The sequence below is a fragment of the Phodopus roborovskii genome, unplaced genomic scaffold (assembly GCF_943737965.1).
Source record: "Phodopus roborovskii unplaced genomic scaffold, PHOROB, whole genome shotgun sequence".
Lineage (NCBI taxonomy): Eukaryota > Metazoa > Chordata > Mammalia > Rodentia > Cricetidae > Phodopus > Phodopus roborovskii.
Window position 1 is genome coordinate 7,567,159 of NW_026126578.1, and position 19,398 is coordinate 7,586,556.

The 19,398-nt window shown below is 43.3% G+C and overlaps 1 protein-coding gene across 1 annotated transcript in view; it reads left to right on the top strand.

Annotated features, from left to right (window-relative positions):
- Nucleotides 1-12,784: 12,784 nt before the first annotated feature.
- The window catches only part of Syn2 (synapsin II), a 146,155-nt gene continuing 139,541 nt past the window's right edge, over nt 12,785-19,398 (top strand). The window contains exon 1 of the mRNA XM_051203816.1: nt 12,785-13,316. Coding sequence (XP_051059773.1) covers nt 12,937-13,316 — 380 coding nt within the window. The 5' untranslated portion in view covers nt 12,785-12,936. The remainder of the gene's footprint in view (nt 13,317-19,398) is intronic.

Below are 19,398 nucleotides of genomic sequence, written 5' to 3' on the forward strand. Positions count from 1 at the left end.
CGCACACTGTTACCAGGCCTGGGGCTGCAGTCTGTCCCCATTGGCTAACAGATGGAATTTTCCTTTCTGCAGCTGTGCCTCGCCACTCATCACTTGCCTGTCTGCACCCTGGGTGCAGGACTCCTCTGAGACTTCCTATTCAGGCAGTCATTGGTATTCCTGTCTTGTGGGCTCCTGTCAATGGGAGAATTGGGAAGCATTTGCAAAGGAGGCTGGGAGAAGATCAGGTGCTTCTCCTGTTTGCCTGGATACAGAGACAGGGTGCGTTTTTTTTTTTTTTTTTTTTTTTTTTTTTTCTGCAGTATTTCATAAACAGTCTTGTTTTCATTTTCTTTTTCTTTTCTTTTTCCTCAATTCCTCCCACATGACTAAGGGCTAGACATTCGAGATTTAGAGATAGACAGAATCTCTGACCTTGGAAATATTCTTAGACTAAGGAGGGTGGGAGAGTGGAGAGAACATGACCCATTTATAACAGTGTTGTGTGATGAGTTCTAGGATGACTTATTTATAGATTTTAGATTTTATATATTAGTCAATAGACATTAAAAAATGTCAGGGCATAGGGAAGGAAAGCATAGTCAGGAGAGACCCCAGCAGTGGTGGTAGGTGAACAGCAGTTGTTAGGGCTGGTCACAATATTGAGTGCTTACTAACTTCTGGGGACCACAGACAACCTTTGAATTCGAATCCTCAGGGTAACACTGTGAGGTAGGTACTGAGGATGCTCAAAGGGTCTGGATAAATCACCTGAGATCAGAAATATGCAAATGACATAGTTGAGATTCCAAAATGTCTATATCTACCACAACACCTGTGGCTGTCCAACTGTGCCATGCTTCAAAGTGAAAGGAAGGAGGGTGTCTTAAGCAAAGACAACAGCTTGGGCAAAAAGACACAGTACAGATTGCATGGGGTAGATGACCTGGACTGCCATGTTCTCTAATCCACAGAACTTCCCAAGCATTCATTATAGACCATAGGAAAATCAAGGGGTCAGTGAATGTTCAACTCTTCCTTTTGAAGATGGGAATTTGGGCAAAGTGAGGTGGCCTAAAGGGTAAAGTGCTTGCCCTCGAAAGCTTGATGACCTGAATTTGATCCCCCGAACCCATGTAAAGGGAAGGAGAGAACTGATTCATGCTACCCGCTTTATCATACACACTTAATAATACATTTTTTTTTTTTTACAAGTTTACAAATTTGTTTCTTTGTGACAGGCAGTGTGCCCTTAGGGAAATCTCCTAAGGCGTCTCCAGTTCTTCATTCGTTTAAATGAGACTGAGACTTCTACCTTGTAGAACCCATACAAGGATCAAGTTCAGATTAAAGCACTCATCACTATTGATGTGCTCAAGGTGACTTTAGGTTACCCAGGTCCAGCCCATGATGAAGAGGTTGTCTGAATCATCAGTGGAGGAGACTTTTAGATAATTGGATGGGGAATGCCTTCCATCCGCCAAGAAATGAGGGTGCTGGCAGACAGCCTATTGCTAGTCTGTTTCAAATGGACCAGATGCTATTTTGGAGATGAGAAAAGACATTCTTTTGACACCAGCAGTGCACAGAGAAGAGACAAACCAGTAAATAGGAATATTGACTTATTCCTGGTCAGGAATGGAGGGCAGATAAGCCAGTTGGAAGTCTTGAACCCTCTGTTACTTATGCTTGCTGGCAGACAATGTGCAGGGTAAAGGAGATGAGGTGGGAGAGGAAGTGCAGACAGGCTTGTTGGGCAGAATCCTACTACAAAGACAGCAGTCAAGTGTGAGATCTTGGAATATGACTGTTGTCTCAGATCCCTGAAGCTGGATGTTTTTCAATGAAAGAAATGGGGCCAACTGCTTTAAGCTGGCCCTGGCACCAAGGAACCTTTCTTTGGGGACAGCCTTACTCATATAATGTGGTGCCATGGCTTGACACTGAAGAAAAATTTCTTTTCAATGTACAGATATAGTAAGGACAAAATTAGAAGTTATTCATGTTTATTGTGCAACTTACTGATAGGTTACCCATATCCTTATACTGCTCATTTGCAAAAATGTTACCTACTTCATAACTGCTGTTGCCTGGATTAAATGAGATATCCGAAAGCATAGATAGCATGTTATGCTTAGCATATAGATAGTGCTCAATAAAGGTGGAATTAGCATGACATGGCCTTTCCCCAATTGCAGGGAGGGCACCTTTTTTCTTTCCTTTTAGTTCAAACCCTTATGTTGCCATCAGAGAAACTGTACCATGCCTCCAAGCTAAAATCTTCACAGAATCTCAGGTTGCTCCCAGGGCTTCAAAAATTGACTACCTCAGAGTTAGAACATATGTTTCATTAAGTTGTTTTCATTAAAATAATTTCTAAGTTTTTTTTGGGGGGCAGGGTCTCATGTATTCCAGGTTGTCCTTGAACTCACCATGTCTTGTTGGATGACCTTAAACTTTTGATGCACCTGCTTTATCTTCTGAATATTGTGATTATTTGCTGCCTGGTTTATGTGTAACTGGGGGATTTAACCTATGCTTCACACATGTGAGGCAAGCACTCTGCTGACTGAGCCACACCCATAGGCTTTCTTTAAAATAATTTCTACCATGAATATGTTCTTGCCATCTGCCAGACTTGATATTGAATACCACTTATGTGAAACCTCATTTGATTATTTCACAGTTTTGCAAGTAATAATTAGCTCTATAGATAGAGAGCTTTATTAAAGGAATGGTATTGTATTACATGCTAATAAGTGATTGAAGCAGGTGATAAATCAACATGGGTCTGATTCTGGAGCTCTAATTAGCATTAAACTGGTGTTGACCAGGACAGTTTAGGAAGCTTGCTGATTCTGTAAACAGCTCATTCCTTTTCCTACCTGGAAGGTACCTCTATTAAACTGGAACTGTCCAAACAGTAAGGGGAGGAGGTTGCCTTAGGCACAGATTGGTCTTACTTCTGGTGTGGGCCGAATGCTAAATAGCAGGGATGCACTTTCACTCATCCTTGAAGCAGTATGAAGATGCTGCTGGAAAACAACTGCTGATATACCCTCTGAGTTTTCCAGGCAGAGGAAAACCCACTCTGTGCTGCTCTTGTGTGACAGGATGAGCTGCTCCTCCTCCGTTACCATGGCAACAGCCAACACACCAGCATCCAGGCAAGGGGCCAGCCAGAGCTGCTCTTTGGGGAGCTGTGGTCGTAGCTGGGTGAAAATAAGAATGGGGTATGCTGGGGGGAGGGGTGTCTCATCAGCTAGAATTTTTGCTTGAATCTAGCTGTTTTCATGGCAATGGTGTTTACATGGGGTCCTTGGTTACACTAAACCTCATGTTTCCCAGACTCTGGGTAATGAGAGGTGTCAGGGAAGCATAAAAGGAGAATCCAGTAGAGCATGTTATTTTAGCTATGGTTTCCAATAAGCACATTTATTTGGAAAGCTGCTGATGGATGGCAGCTTTCTTAGGGGCCTGTCAGTAGTATATCCTAATGGAGAATCTCACGGGCTTTGCATTCAGTCAGACCTGCTTCATTTTAGTTCTAAGAGCTAGCATTAGCTGGTGTAACCTCTCTGCTTCTCAACTGCATTATCAGCAAAAAGGGGAAATATAACATTTCCCTTGTTGGGGATGAAATGAGATAGTACATGGTCAGTTTCTGGCATGAAGTCAGTATCTAATCATAGTCATTATTGGGTCCCCAGTAAACAGATGGCAAGGGGACCATCTCTGACTCCCTTAAAATCAGAACCAACTGGGAGCCAGAACCCATGTCTTATGCTTTTCTCTTTCTCTCTAAAGCCATCTGTACTGTTTAGTGTTTGCTCCCCAGGCCCCGCCCTTGCTTGTATTCCCTGGCTCAGCCTGCTGACATCAGGTTTTGTTTGCCTGTTGAGACTCCACCCAGAGAATCTCACATCAGACCTTGGGGATCACCTGCACAGCTCACTCACCCTTATTTTCCATACTATAGAACAGAAGAGCAAGAGAGTAAAGAGCCTTGTTCAAGGTCACCCAGAAAGGTAGAAATGATTAGTTGAAGTGGTTGCTGCATTTATTTTAGCAGGTATGACTAAGCCTAAGAGTCACTGAGAGAGGGACAACCTTACACACCACACCTGCCTGAGTTCTCTTGAGTGTTTAACACTGGGATAATTATGTGTGGGAAGAATTTTTTTCTTCTTTTTTTGGGTAATTTACTTGTGCTGGTAAGCTCTGTGTGATCCACTAGAGTTAGAAATATCAATAGCTAACATTTGCATAGTGCTTTACAGCTTATAAAATGTACTCACTCAGTCTTAAACTTCTCAATAGTTGTAACAATTGTCACATTCTTTCACAACTGAGGAAATGGAGGCTATCAGTGAGTTGAGTAGAGATACGAAATTAACATAGCCTAGTGTTTGACTTAGATTTTTGTGGTTCCTAATGATGGTGCTCTGGTCCAGTTGATGTGGCCATCTTGATTGGATGCTGGTGCATAGCTGTCCTCTGCTGACTATTCAGAAGTAGAAAAGGAGGGGATCTATGGGGCCCAGGCTAGTAGTGGAGATGATGGGTCCTTTTTTTTTTTGTTTTCATTTTTCTAGATAGGGTTTCCTTGTGTAGCTTTGGAATCTGTTCTGGAACTCACTCTGTAGATCAGGCTGGCCTCAAACTCACAGAGATCCACCTGCCTCTGCTTCCCAAGTGGTGGGATAAAAAGTTGTGTGTCATAACCACCTGGCTGAGATGAAGGATTCTTAGTAAGTGCTCCAAAACACAAGACAGTTTGAGAAAAATAAATAAATAAAAAGTCTCTTCTGGTAGAGCACTGCCATTTTCAAAGTTCCTCTTAGGGCGTGTCATGAGAGGTATGGGTCAGGTAGATGCTACCACTTCCTGTTTGCATAGGAACCAAGAGGACTGCAAAGTCAACAAGTTGGTGACATGTTAGGACAAGGGTGCACAACTTCTGAATCCCACACATTTCCATTTCTCTTTAGAGCAGATGTGTATGAATGGGCTTCCTGAACCTGGGAAGTGAGCAAGAGCTACAAGTGATTTAGAAACCAGACAACATTTTGCTCAGTAGCTACTGAAACAGGTCTTCCTTCATGCTAGGTATCTCTTCTCCCCCTCCCTCATTACCTTCATCTTCCATTAAAAAATTTATAATAATAATAATAATAACAACAACAACTTTGAGAGAGAGAGAGATAAGTGGGGGAGGTCAGAGCACAACTTGCACAGTTGGTTTTCTCCTACCTTCATGTAGGTTCTGGGAATCAAGCTCAGGTTGCCAGACTTGCACCTTTACCTGCTGGGCCATTTTCCCCACCAACACCCCTTTCTGTTCTTGGAACAAGGCCTCACCATACAGATGACTGGATTTGAACTTTCAGTCATCCTCCTGTCTCTGCTTCCTGAGTGCTGGGATTATAGGTGTGAGGTACTACCACATCTAGCTTTAAACTAGGCTTTTGAGTTCTGCCTATCCAACAGTCACACACCCAGCTCTTGCCCCTCTGAGTTTTCTCCATTGCTCTGCTGCTCAAAGGAAGAGACATCAGAGAGGTGAGAAAACACTATATACACATGTATACACACACACACATATATTCATACACACATACAAACACACATTTAAATTTTTGCAGGATTATCTGATCCGCAGTTGCCAGGTGATTACCTGTGCTTACAATTCAGTGAGAAGATAAAGATTACACATGGAAGGAATGCAAAGAATCCTGGGCTTTGACAGGAATACACCTCTGAGACTCTGACAGTTGGCTCAATTGGTCACTGAGGGATTAAGGGAGGCAGGAGGGACACCTCTGCTGATTGCTCTGAGAGAAATACCTTTTTAACAGGAGGTGGGGGTGGGGAAGGCTGGTTGGTTTCAGAGACAGACAGGAACAAAAGTCATCAATGTTGCCAGGCTTTTATATTTTGTAGAGTTTCCTAAATTCAAACTCAGCCATCTCCTCAGTTCTAAGTAAAAGGTAAGATAGGGTAGCATTCTACCTGACTCTGGAAACTAGACCCACAGGCAGGGATAAGGGAAAGATTTCCATTACAACAGGATGGAACCCAAACTTAGACTAATGCACAGGATGAAAAGGATCCTGGCAAGGACCACTGGGATATGAAGGACATGGCTTAAACACAGGTGACTCACAGTTGTGCCCACTGAAAAACCCTTCTGATCACAGGCAACTGGTTAAGGGCCACCTACACACAAGTATGAGAAAAGAGTCTGTTGTCTCTCCATTAGTACATATTTGTCTTAATTAGGGTTTTTTATTGCTGTGAAGAGACACCATGACCATGGCAACTCTTATAAAGAAAACATTTAATTGGGAAGGCTTACTTACAGTTTCAGAGTTTAGGTCCTTTGTTATCATGGTGGGTGCCTGGTGGCAGGCAGGTAGACATAGTGTTGGAGCTGAGGGTCCTTACATCTTGATAGGCAGACAAGAAGTCAAGTGACTGTCATACTGAATGAAGCTTGAGAAAAAGACCTCAAAGCCCATGCCCACAATGACACACTTCCTCCAATAAGACCACACTTCTTCCAACAAGGCCACACCTCCTAATAATGCCCTCCCTTGGTGGGGGGCATTCAAACCACAATATTCTTTATTTTCTTTTGGTTTTTGAGGCAGGGTTTCTCTGTGTAGTCCTGGCTGTCTTGGGACTCACTCTGTAGACCAGGTAGACCAGGCTGACTCAGAGCTCAGAGATCTGCTTGCCTCTGCCTCCTGAGTGCCAGGATTAAAGGTGTGTGCCACCATCACCCAGTTGGTAGAACACATTCTTACTAAAACATACGTTAAGAAAATGAGTGAGTTAGTAGAATGTTAAGTAATTTTTTTTTTGTCAAGCAGCCTTATAAAATGTTTAATAGAAGTATGGCTGGCATTTTTTAAACATAATTTTTAACTGATTTTTTTTCTAGGAATTTCACATCATATACCCCAAATCCCATTTATTTCCCAGTTCTTCCATATCTACCTCCAGCCTTATAACCTCCACTCCAAAAGAAAGTAAAAAAAAATTAGATTTAAAAAAAAAAAAAAAAGCACAGCTCACTGACTCCTTTATTAACCCTGGCTTTCTCTCATACCAATCACAGCTGTGGTTGGAATTGTACCACTCCGCTCTTCCATCTTGCCTACCTCTCTATCACATATCCATTTGTTGTGGTACTGGGTGCTGTCATGTATACCCTTTTGTAAAGGGGTCTTTCTCCATCTATCTTGGACCCACTGGACTGGTTTCTCTCCATCCACCAGTCCTAGCAGCTACTTGTTAAATAACCACTCAGAGGCTTAGTATCAGCTACAATTGTATGGCCATTGACTTAGGCTTCTTCTTGGCTAGCTCTCTTTTAATTATTGACCTATTTCTATTAACCTATCACCATGTGGCCTTGGCTTACCTAGGTGATGCCCTGTTGTCCTGCCTCCATGGCAGCTACATGGCATCTGTCTCTCTGTCTTTCTTCTCCCTGCCTCTTTGTTCGGAATTCCTGCCTACCTAAATTCTGCCTGTCCATTGGCCAAAACAGCTTTATTCATCAACTAATAAAAGAAACACCTAGTCACAGCATACATAGGACATCTCCCATCACCCTTTTTGCTTAAACAGCTGAGGTGAGTTGTTAGTCTGGTTCAGGGCCTCTGGCTTCTGCTGCATCATTGATACTGGGCCCTCATCAAGACTCCTCTCAGATATCTTGCTGTTGCCCAGAGTCATGCCGATCCTGTGGCCATGGTTCTGCAGGATTGGCTCCTTCATGTGCTCTAGCAGCTCATAGAAGGGGTAGGAGTTGGAATTAGCCAACTCAGGGTCCTGAATCTGGGCCTGAGTGATAGCTGAGTTGGTCTTTAATGGGTCTCTCCTATCCCCATGCAGTAGCCAGTGAGGGGTGGGGCCAGCTCTTCCATACTGGGCAAAGGTCAGGGTAAATTCAGCATGGTACTTGTATATTAACATGGCCTCAGTCTGCAGCCCTGACTATGGACATCCAAATGGCTTTTGGCAGCAACATGGACCATGGGCATCAATACAGATCCCAGCTGCTAAAGAGCTCCATGGATGGTCCTTGGTGGAAGCCTGGGCTGGGACACCACCATGGTCTCATGTAGTTGCTCAGGCTCCTCATATCCACCTGTTCTTCACCTCTGAGTCTCTAGTCCCACCTCTCTCCACAATGCACTAACAGCTCTGCTTCACCAAGTACTCCATCTTTCCCAAGTCTCCATCACATATTTGCTCATCATAGTGGCCCCCACCATGGGCCCAGGGCGTGTGCTTTAATACACATTTTTGATCTAATGGAAGACTCTAAGGTCAAGTAGTTTTCTGAGAATAGTAGTTCTCACCATGTCCAATAGCTATTTTACCAGCCTGTGTAGATCACCCTAAAAGAGGCAGAACCAATTCCTAACCTTGAGGTGGGATGTATACAATGGCATAAGCACATAGAGAAGTCTCAGTTATCTGAGGTGAATACATCCCAAGACCCCTAGTGGATGCCCCAAACCACCTATATACACCATGATGCATTCTCCTATATAGACATGTCTATAACAAAGCTTAATTTATAAATTCAACATAGCAAGGAATTAGGAATAATAACTAATAATAAAATGAGATAATTATATACTATCATAAAATTATGTGAATGTGATTTCTACCTTCATACTTTACTGTATAATAATGTTAGTGACCTAAGTATATAATTTTTTTTCTTTCCATATTAAACTGAGAACTTTTATCTTTTCTCTTAAAGTCCCTTTAGGCTTGTCTTTGGCATTTTCTCCCTGGTTAGCACCAGTATTCTTGGGCTTTGAGGTCATTAAGTAGAATTCGGTTCACTTGAACACAGACACTGAGATACTACACTGTATGTGATATCAGAGGTCACAACTAAATGACATAATGGGTTAGTAGTGTCCACAGCACAGATGTGCCAGTAAAGGAGTGATTCATATCCCACAGGTTCCATCATAATACACAGAAGCATGTAATTTCAAACTTTAAAAAATTGTATTTTTCTACTTTCTGGAATTTTCTTATTAACAGTGTGTGTATGTGTACATGTGGAAGTCAAAGGGTAACTTGTGGGAGTGGCTTTCTCTTCCGCCATGTAAGTTCCAGGAGTTGAAATAGGTTTTTCGGTTCAGTGGTGACCCTGGAATCTTCTACTTAATGTTTCTGGATCATAGGTGACCGAACTGTGGGAGGCAGAACTATAGATAATAGGAGAATACTGTACATGGGAACAATCTCTCTAAGCCTCCCCTATAAATACTGCAGGACACATCACATACCACACAAAGGTCCAAGGATTAAAATAACAATGCCAGCAACAGAGCTACACAACCCTCATACTCTCTGACCATCCTGTTCTGCCCTCCATCTCAGTTGCCTTCTTCATTTTTTTCTTGTCTATGGGAGTTTCCTTAGCACCCTATAAAATTTCCCATTCTTGAAACTTCTTCTTCCTCAGGGTCATCTAACACTCACTGCCTGTTCCACTTTCTGGTCACTCACAGACAGTTCTGCTACTGCTAATTGTGGGCTCACGTACTTACAAACTGGATTTTGGGCCTTATTCATACTTGAATCTCCTTTATCATCAGTAGCATATAATGCCTTATGTGTTTTACACACTCAAAAGACATTTTTAATAGGCTGGTTTAAAAAACACTATACACACACACAAGCTCAATATTACAGGGGAACTCCTTAGTGAAATACATTAGAAAAATAACAAAATCGCCCTAAAATAGAAGTTACAATGTGCTAGATAGTTTTATGTCAACTTGACACAAGCTACACTTATCCAGACAGAGGAAACCTCAATTGATAAAATGCTTCCCTAAGATCAAGTTGTAGGGAATTTTCTCAATTAGTGATTGATGGGGGAGGACCTAGCCCACTATGGGTGGTGCTATCCCTAGGCTGATGATGTTCTATAAGAAACTATGTTCTATAAGAAAGCAGACTGAGCAAACCATGAGCAAGCCAGTAAGAGGAGTCTCTCCATGGCCTCTACATCAGTTGCTGCCTCCAGGTTCCTGCCCTCTTGAGTTCTTGCCCAGACTTCCACTGATGGTGAACTGTGATGTGGAAGCATGAGCTGAAGAAACCCTTCCCCCCTGAGTTGCTTTAGTAATGGTGTTCTATCACAGCAATAGTAACACTAAGACATACATAGTCTCTGAAATAGTCCCAACAGAGAAACGTGTTTGGGAAAGATTACTTTGATTTTCTAAACAAACAAATGAAAAAACTTTTAGGAAGGAAAATACATTAAATTATGTTTATTTGATTATCAGTAACATCAATTTTATTCTTCAGTAGGGGAGAACTGAATTATGTAAGTTCAATTCTAAACAACTGAGTCCTTACTATATGACAGAGAATATACTTGATATTGGGAAAGATGACTATGATTGAAAAGTTCATATTCTAGTCACCAGCATATTTTGTTATGTCTGCAGGAGATCTGATAGTCAGTATAGAAACAGCCCATTCTGGAGGAGCCAGGAGCTCACAGACATCCATTTCTTCTTGACATGAATACTTCCTTTACTTCTCTATGGATGCACTCTTTAAAAAATTATTTCTATTTATGTACATGTATGTGTACATGGTAGTTTGATGGAGAATGGCTCTTATTGGCTCATATGTTTGAATGCTTGGTCCCCAGTTAGTGGAACTGTTTGGAAAAAACTAGGAGATATGGCCTTGTTGGAGGATATGTGACATTGGGAGTAGGCTTTGAAGTTTCAAAAGCCCATATTGGGGTCAGTCTTTCTCTCTCTCCCTCCTACCCTCCCTCCTCCCCCCACATTCCTGCCTGCACATCTGTAGAAGATCAGGATGTAACCTCTCAGCCCCATGTCCACAAGCCTGCCTGCTACCATGATTTCTGCCAAGGTGATAATGAACTAATCTTGTAAAACTGTAAGTAAGCTCCCAATGAAATGTTTTCTTCTATAAGTTGTCTTGGTCATTGTGTCTCTTCACAGCAACAGAACAGCAACTAAGACAATAGGTCTGTGTGAATGTTATATGTATGTGTGTGTGTACCCTTGGAAGCCAGAAGAGGGTGTCAGATCCCCTGGAGCTGCAGCTATAGGTGGTTATGGGCCACTTTTCCTGGGTGTTAGGAACCAAACTTAGTCCTTTGGAGGAGGAACAAGTGCTCCAAACTGTAGAGCCATCTTTCCAGTCCTGTTAACTTTTTACCAAATGCCTCAAGACCTATCTTAAATATTATGTCCCTTGAGAAGCCTTTCCTAAGCCCCAGAAGCAAATGAATCCTGTCTGTAATCCACCTTATTCAGCTGTATTACAGAATTTCTCATATCTCAATGTGGTTAATTGTTCCCATCTCTGTATATCATCCTCCTTGATCTCCTAGATCTTAGTTGTGAATTTACCAGAGACAAGGGTTGCTTTCCAGTCTTATTGGTTATTTATTTATTTTCACAATTGGCTGCAGACCTCTGTGATACTACCAGCTCAGAGCTGAGTACCAGCTGGGATGGACAAAGCAAGAACACCCTGCTAACATTGGTGACATGACCGACATTTGCTGATTCCATTCAGCCCAGTTAATACTTACTGAGAACTAATTCAAATACTAAGGATTTAGGCACCACTACTGAAATATCTACTGTGTACCAGATGCTTCGCCGACATGTTATCATTTACTCTAACAGCTTTGAAAAGTGCTATCTCTTTTTATTAGCTGTGGGGGGGGGGGTTCAGAGGAGTAATTTGTTCAGGGTCACTCCAGGTGGTCTGCCTGTCAAGTATATCTGCTGTATTTTGCCCTAGTACATCATAGGAACGAATGTACTTGAAGAGAGATCAAAACAAAGGTCTGAAGGACACACAGAATTTAGAGAGTGCACAGAGAAGTTGGCAATCAAATAAGCCGTCATGGAGATGGTCAGTTAGAGGACTAGTCTCCCTACAGTGCTGGAAAAACAAAACAAACCAATGCATGTCAGTGGAAGCAAAGTGAGGGGTAGTCTGAGGAATCCTGTGGAGACCTTCCCAGCCTTCATGTGACTTCCTCTCTCTGGTCAGTGAGGTGAGAGAATTGTGCGCTGTCAGGTGGGCCACAGAAATTGCCTCCAAAAGCAGGCAGTGTGGAGAGGTCCTGCTTAGGTCCCTTCCTCCTCAAGGAGGATGAGATGCCCTCTCTTCACTGTGTCTGGACTCCCACCACTTGGGTTAGGGGAAGGTCTTTCCTATTCAGCACGAAGAGGCATTCACTCATTCACTCACGTTTGTCTTAGCATACAGGTTGTATGTTAGCTTGGACGGACTAGCCTGTTCTTTCTCACCTGGGGCTTGTCATCTTTCTCCTGCGCTGCAGGATAGGAGATGCTTCCTTTTGCTCACTGAGTGATATGCCTGGGTGTGCGCGCGTGCACACGCGCCGGGGAGGGAGGGGTGGCTCTTTTCTCTCACCTCAGGGTAGGGAAGCTGACACCTCTCTTCTATCCTGAGGACCTGAGGATGGTGTCTTCGCCTCCAACTGGGACACGACTCTCCTCTCCAAACCACGCAGGGGGTGGTGGTGGTGCACTCTCGGCTTCCCTCCCCTCCACTTAGCGAGGGCGCCAGGTTCCCACACAGTCACGCTCCGGTGGCGGGAGGCCAGGCTCTCCCCTCTCCCCACGCCAGCGCCTAAAGGCGGGGCGCGCGCCGAGTGGGCGGGGGCGGAGCGGGCTCTGCGGCGAGGGGCGGGGACAGCAGTAGCCACGCCCTCAGCACAGCCCACCGCTCTCGGGTTTTGCAGCCTGACTGTCCCCCAGCCCCAGAGCGCCGCGGCTGTCTGCTGGGCTCGCGAGCCGCGGAGCAGCTCCGGTCGCCCCGCGCTGCCCTCCCCGTGCCGCCTGGCCCGCCGCCTCGAGCGCCCTCAGCTCCTCAAGCCAGATGATGAACTTCCTGAGGCGCCGGCTGTCGGACAGCAGCTTCATCGCCAACCTGCCCAATGGCTACATGACTGACCTTCAGCGCCCGGAGCCGCAGCAGCCCCCGCCCGCCCCCGGCCCCGGTGCCGCTCCGGCATCGGCGGCCACCTCAGCCGCCGCCTCGCCCGGCCCCGAGCGCAGGCCGCCGCCCGCCCAGGCGCCCGCGCCGCAGCCCGCGCCGCAGCCCGCACCGACGCCGTCGGTGGGCAGCAGCTTCTTCAGCTCGCTGTCGCAAGCCGTGAAGCAGACGGCCGCCTCCGCCGGCCTGGTGGATGCGCCCGCGCCGGCCGCTGCCAGGAAGGCCAAGGTGCTGCTGGTGGTCGACGAGCCGCACACCGACTGGTAGGCCCCTGCGGGGTCCGCCGGGGGCAGGGTGTGAACATGGACCCTCGAGGTCACCCGGGGGAACACCCGGGATGAGCGGGTGTCCATGTGTGGGAGGGCCGAGGGCAGTCACCAACCTCCCAGAGACCCCGGGTCCCGAGGTGAAGGACTCAGTGGCCTCTGGGCTGGTGGCACAGCGAGCTACTTCATTAAGCACGGATGGGGCTTAAGAAATAGTGATTAAGTCCACCACACTCCAGGGAGAAGGCTGCACAGCCGAGAATATTTGGGCAGCACAAATTGGCCTTGAAGGTGGTGGTGGAGACATCACAAAGTTGGGAGGGGAGGGGAGGGGAGGGGAGGGGAGAGGGAAAATGGATCTGAGAGGAGTTGGGGAAGGAGGGTGAGGTGTACAACATTCTCAAAGAACTAATAAAAACCAAAACACACACACAAAAAAGAAAGAAATACACGGGGAGAGGCAGAATTTAATAGTTCAGACACATAAGCTAAGGTGAAAATGGCCCCAGATGGCCATTAAAAGAAAGCCCCCCCCAAGATTGTGGTCTGCAAGCTCTCCCTCCCCTCCCCCCCCCCCCGCTCCAAGATTGTGGTGTGCAAGGCTTGGAGTGAGTTGAGAGTGGATATCAGTATTTAAGGTGTTATAGTGAATAGTACCTTTGAAAGCTGGTGTCCTGTATTGACATCAGGGTGGGTGAAATCACAGATGTGCTAACTCAGAGTGCGATGACATCTGTTTGATAATAATGAGATTACTGTATATGTGCAGTTGGGAGGGGATATGTTTTTTAAATCTTGTTCTCTCTGTCTCTCTGTCTCTCTGGCTTTCGTGTGTGTGTGTGTGTGTGTGTGTGTGTGTGTGTGTGTGTGTGTGTGTGTGTGTGTGTGATGGTGGCTTTTTCCAACCGAATGATGAAGACCTAAGTAAAATATTACAGATTGTTAAAGGGCACAAATAAAATGATCAGCCATAATGCAGTAAAGGGGAAACTTCAAGAATGCTTTTCTTTTTCTTTTTAAAGAGATATAGGTTTTTGTTTTTGTTTTTTTCTTAGAATGGGGGAGACTGAGGAAGGTCTTAGAAATACATGGATGAAAAAGATGAAGACTAATTAATAAGAGCTTAAGAGTGGTTCCTTTGATGCAGCAGGAAGCTGATGGTGGGCTGACTGGTGGGTCTGGAGACATGAAAAGGCCAGGAATCTGAGGTGTTTTTGCTTTAGAAATGTGAGGGTTTTTATTTGTTTTTTTCCTAAGGGGATGAGATTGATTGGTGCCTGGACCCCAGGGTTCTTGCCGAAAGGAAGACACAGGGACCTCAGAGCTGTTTATTTCTCTTTTAGCTGCTTCACTGTTGCCCTCTCTGCCATTCCTTCATTGAGAGGCATTTTTTGGGGGGCGGTGTGTGTGCTGGTATGAGCTGCTGGGAGTGAGATGTATACCTGGAGATGTATGTCCTGCTGACTGGGGTTGCCATGCAGGAATCATTTCCTTTGGGTGACTTGTGTGGTTGGCCTTTATTTTTCAAGGTAGCAGAGTAGCAAACACCTTTATGAGGGAATAACAAAGGTGCCTCTAAGAAGGTACTGGGGAAAGAACAACAGCAGTGCCACTGGCAGTCTCCTAGAAGAATTACTCCACATTCAAATCAACAAGTGTTTATTCAGGAGGAAGGGAGGGTAACTAAGCTCTGTTTAAGCACCCGCTGCATGTCAGACTCTCTATAAGGACTCTTATGTGATATTCCACTTGGTACCACTGTCAAACTGAGGCTTAGAGAAGGTAAGTGTCAAGGTTACAGCCATACAGCTTACAAATGGTACAGTGACATTGCCTTCAGGACCATCTGGCTTCACTGCTGCCATCCTACTGTACTGCCCCATTATTAGACTGCTACTGTGATCAATAGTAGTAATACACTTCCTTTTAGGGGATGGACAGTGTTGGAGGCCTTTTGGAAAAGCCACTCATTTGGGTGACACAGCAGGTACAGTTAACAAAGGAATCTAGAGTTATTGGATAAGCTTATTTCAGGAATTAGTGAGGTTGAATTATTATTATCTTGGTTATTTGTGAACACATAAAAATGAATCATAAAGAAATGATAGGAAACAGGAAGGAATGAGACTGACATCTATGTTTCATTTTTCTGTGCAAGAATCTGATTCTTCTGAGCTTTGTCCTGGTCTCTCTCTTACCCCACTGCAGCTATTTGTTGGTTCTAATTGCTAGTTAGATACCCACAGATAGGCAGATCAATGTTTTTATGTGGATGCTGAGGCTCACTGTGAGTCTGTTTAGTTAGAAATGGAAGGTTTGAGATTTGAAATTCTCCATACATAGGGTTATTTTCTAGGAAGAGTGCCTGGTATAAACCAGAGACTCTGCTTTGCCCTAGAGACTAGACTTCTGATGGAAGTAATAGGATTCATTTTCTGTGGGCTGACTCTCAATTGCTTTGTGTTTCTCTCTGAAGTAATAACATTGATTTATTAAAACTCTTAAGCCCAGTTTGAGTCTGGGACTTGTGGTTGTTCCATGCTTCTGTTTTTTTTTTTTTTTTTTTTTTAGTTAATAACAATTCCCAGAATTGTGTCATCCTCTAACATGTCTAAATGTGCTTAAAACACAAATATTGTGTTAATATTAGTTAAATATTGGTGAGTGATTCTATTGAGAGGTCTGTGAATTAAGGAGCAGGTGGCTGCTTATGACAAACAAGTAGCTTACAGGGGTGCTTTTTGCTCTAATGGCTAATTTAAATAATTTGTCTCACAGTTTAAGCTGTGTAGACAGACTTGAGTAAGTAGGTATTATATATACCCAATGCCATTTTTATGGTGCTTGAATAGGCAGAATGCAGTATCCCAGCAGAACTCAAGAGTATTGGTCCCATCTGAATTAAGAATGTTAACATAAAGAAGGTTTTTAACAAGCATCTAAATAATTTTGGCTTTTAAAGAAAGGCTTAAAAGAGGTAGCTTCTGAGATCATCCTTAGTATACAGAAGATTCCTTTGAATTTCTTATCAGTGTAATTGTGGGCAGTGTAATTTGTAGCCCTGACTTCTGACTTGGAAGTTGTTTCTTTCTTTTTCTTGAAATTCCATTATAGTCTGAGAGCTTCAGATTAATTGCATGCAAAAAGTTTGTTGAAAAATATGTATGTGCCTCTAACAAATGAAATTAAGCTCATGATATACTATTTAATTATTATTGGGTTTTGTATTATCCCCAATACACATATTTTTAAGGTTTATAGCTAAATTTGAAATGCAATTAAGATTGCATTTTAATATTTTTTACTTTTCATAGAGCATGTGATCATTTGACACATTATTGCCTCTTCTATTATATTCTCACTGGCAAGGAGGTTAAGTTTTCTACCAGATTTTCCCTTGCCTCCATGCAAGTAAGCAACTGTGACTCCCAGTCATCAAGTAAGCATTTCATATATGCATACTTCAGCATTTGATTTGAAAATTAGTATGTCACAGAAATTCTTTTTTTTAAATTTAATTTACTATTTTACATGTCTATCCCAGTTCTCTCTCTCTCCCTCCCTCCCTCCTACTCTTCCTCCCTCCCTCCTTCCCTCCCTTTTACCTCTCTGCCCTCTCACATGCACCCTGACCACCCTCCCCTCCCATCCCCCCACCCCAATTCCACGTGTAGGGCAATGCCATCCATGTGGGGTCATGTAGATCTGTCAGGACATTTGAAGTAGGGACTAGGACTTCTCTCCTGTCTCTAGGTTAAGGCAGTATCCCTCCATGGGGGATGTGTTCGCAAGGTCCTTTTGTGCACCAGGGATACATCCTGGTTCCACTGTCTGAGGTCCCTTAGACTGCTCAGTCCTTCTGGCTGAGACCCTTATTCAGGGGGGCCTGAGTCAGTCCCATGCTGGATTCCCAGCTATCAGTCTGGGGGCCCGTTAGCTCCTCCTTGTTCAGGTCAGCTGTCTCTATGTGTTTCTGCAACCCGGTCTTGTCTTCTCCATCTGCATCTGGATTCTAGTTCGATTCAGTGTTTAGGTATGGGTGTTTGCTTCTGTTTCCAACAGGTATTAGGTCATAGGCATTCTTAATCATCTAGAATATGATGATCTCCACAGATATGATTAGTCAACAGATGTTTATTAAGCATATTTATATGATTCTAAGAGAAATGATAATCTTTGTCCTTTAAAAGCCTACTATCCAGCTGATCAGATAAGGTAAATATACATTTTTTGAAAGCTTACTAAAATCTGTTTCTTGTGTTCAAAGTTATGGTCCCTGGATCAACAGCATTAGCATCAACCAGAAACATTTTGAATAACAGAATCTCAGGTCCTACTTTCCACCCACTGAAATGTATTTTGCATTTGAACAAGATCCTCATAATCAAATATGAGACACACTGAACTGAAGGATATGTGACTAGTACTTTTAGTGTGGCAACATGACAACTACTGTCATTTATTGGACAATTACTATATATGTTATACTAAGCTCCATAAATCTCATTTGTTCTTTGTGATCACAGTGTGATTTAAAAGAATGAGAGGTGGAACTGGGCAATGGCTCACACCTGTCATCTGAGCATTCAAGAGGCTGAGGCAAGATGATTGTGTTGAGTTCAAGCCAATAGACTCTGTGTAAAGAAAGAAAGGAAAGAAGGAAGGAGGGACAAATAGACTATAGTGGGAATGAAAGGAAGAAACTAGGCTTGAACTGAACCGAACTTCAAAGAAACTGGACTTAAGAGAAACAGGTTTTGCTTAGTCCATTAACACAATATAATCAGTGCCAATAAAGGAGGCCACAAAGAGACTGGATTGTTGTGCTATACAAACTTTCGTTTTTTCAATGGTTAACTTTTGAGCATTTTATTAAGAATAGGGGAATGGAAGATATGAAGTCTGTTTGGATCCGTGTTTGTGAGTGGTTCTAGGGAATTTTGGATTGGAATTTGGGAGGGGAGAAATTCAAAGGAGGTTTAGGGTTTACTTCTGACAGATATTATGTTTCCTGTTCTTAATTGGCAGGAACATAAAGTGTTCATAAAAATTCATTGTTTCTAGCAATAATACTTTACACTTTAAACTTCTAGGATATTATAGCTGAAATATTTTCATCTGTGATAGTTATGAACAGCAAAATTTGGTTTGAAGAAGGTAAGTGACTTCCTCAAGGTTATTAGACTAGTAATTGACATAACCAGAACCAAAATTTGTAATTTCAGTCTCCAACCTTTCTTATCCTTTCATTTCTATTTTTCAGTTCTCTCAACTATTGGTAGAGGCTTTTGATCTTATAATTATAGCACTGAAACTTGAAGGAAACTAGATAATAATTTAGCCTAGAGAAATGAAACAGTCTGTTGAAGGTCAGATAAAGTGCTGGAGAGACAGCTCAGCAGTTAAGAGCACCTGCTGCTCTTGCAGAGGGACCTGAGTTCAGATCCCGGCACATACGTCAGGTGGCTCACAACCACCTCTGACTCCAACTCCAGGGGATCCAATACCTTCTTCTGGTCTCCAAAGGTACCCCTCCCCAGACATACAAACACACACAAAATAAACCTTAAAAAAGAAGTTAGTAACAAATTGAGGATTAGAACTCACATTCAGATCCCCATTTTCTTCTAAGGAAATACTCCAATTTAGACTCTTCTTAAAAATATTTAAAAATTTTTTGGTACTTATTTATTGTGTGTCAGAACAAGGGAGGGAGAGATTGTGTTCGTGCTGTGACACACAACACAGAACAAATTCTGAGAGTCAGTTCTTACCATGTGTACCCTGGGGATTGGACTCGGGTTGTCAGGCTTGGTGGCAAGTATCTTACCTTGACTTACTGAGCTATCACACCTTCCCTGAATTTTTTTTTTTTTTTTTGTGTGTGTGTGTGTGTGTGTGTGTCTCCTTCAGTCTTTTTAAACTTTATTTTTATATTTATTTGATGGAAACTATTCTTCTGTTTATATGTTTCTCTTATTGGTTGATGAATAGAACACTGTTTAGCCAATAGAGGCAGGAAGATAGGTGGGACTAGTAGACAAGGAGAATTCTGGGAAAGGTAGGCAGAGAGGTATCA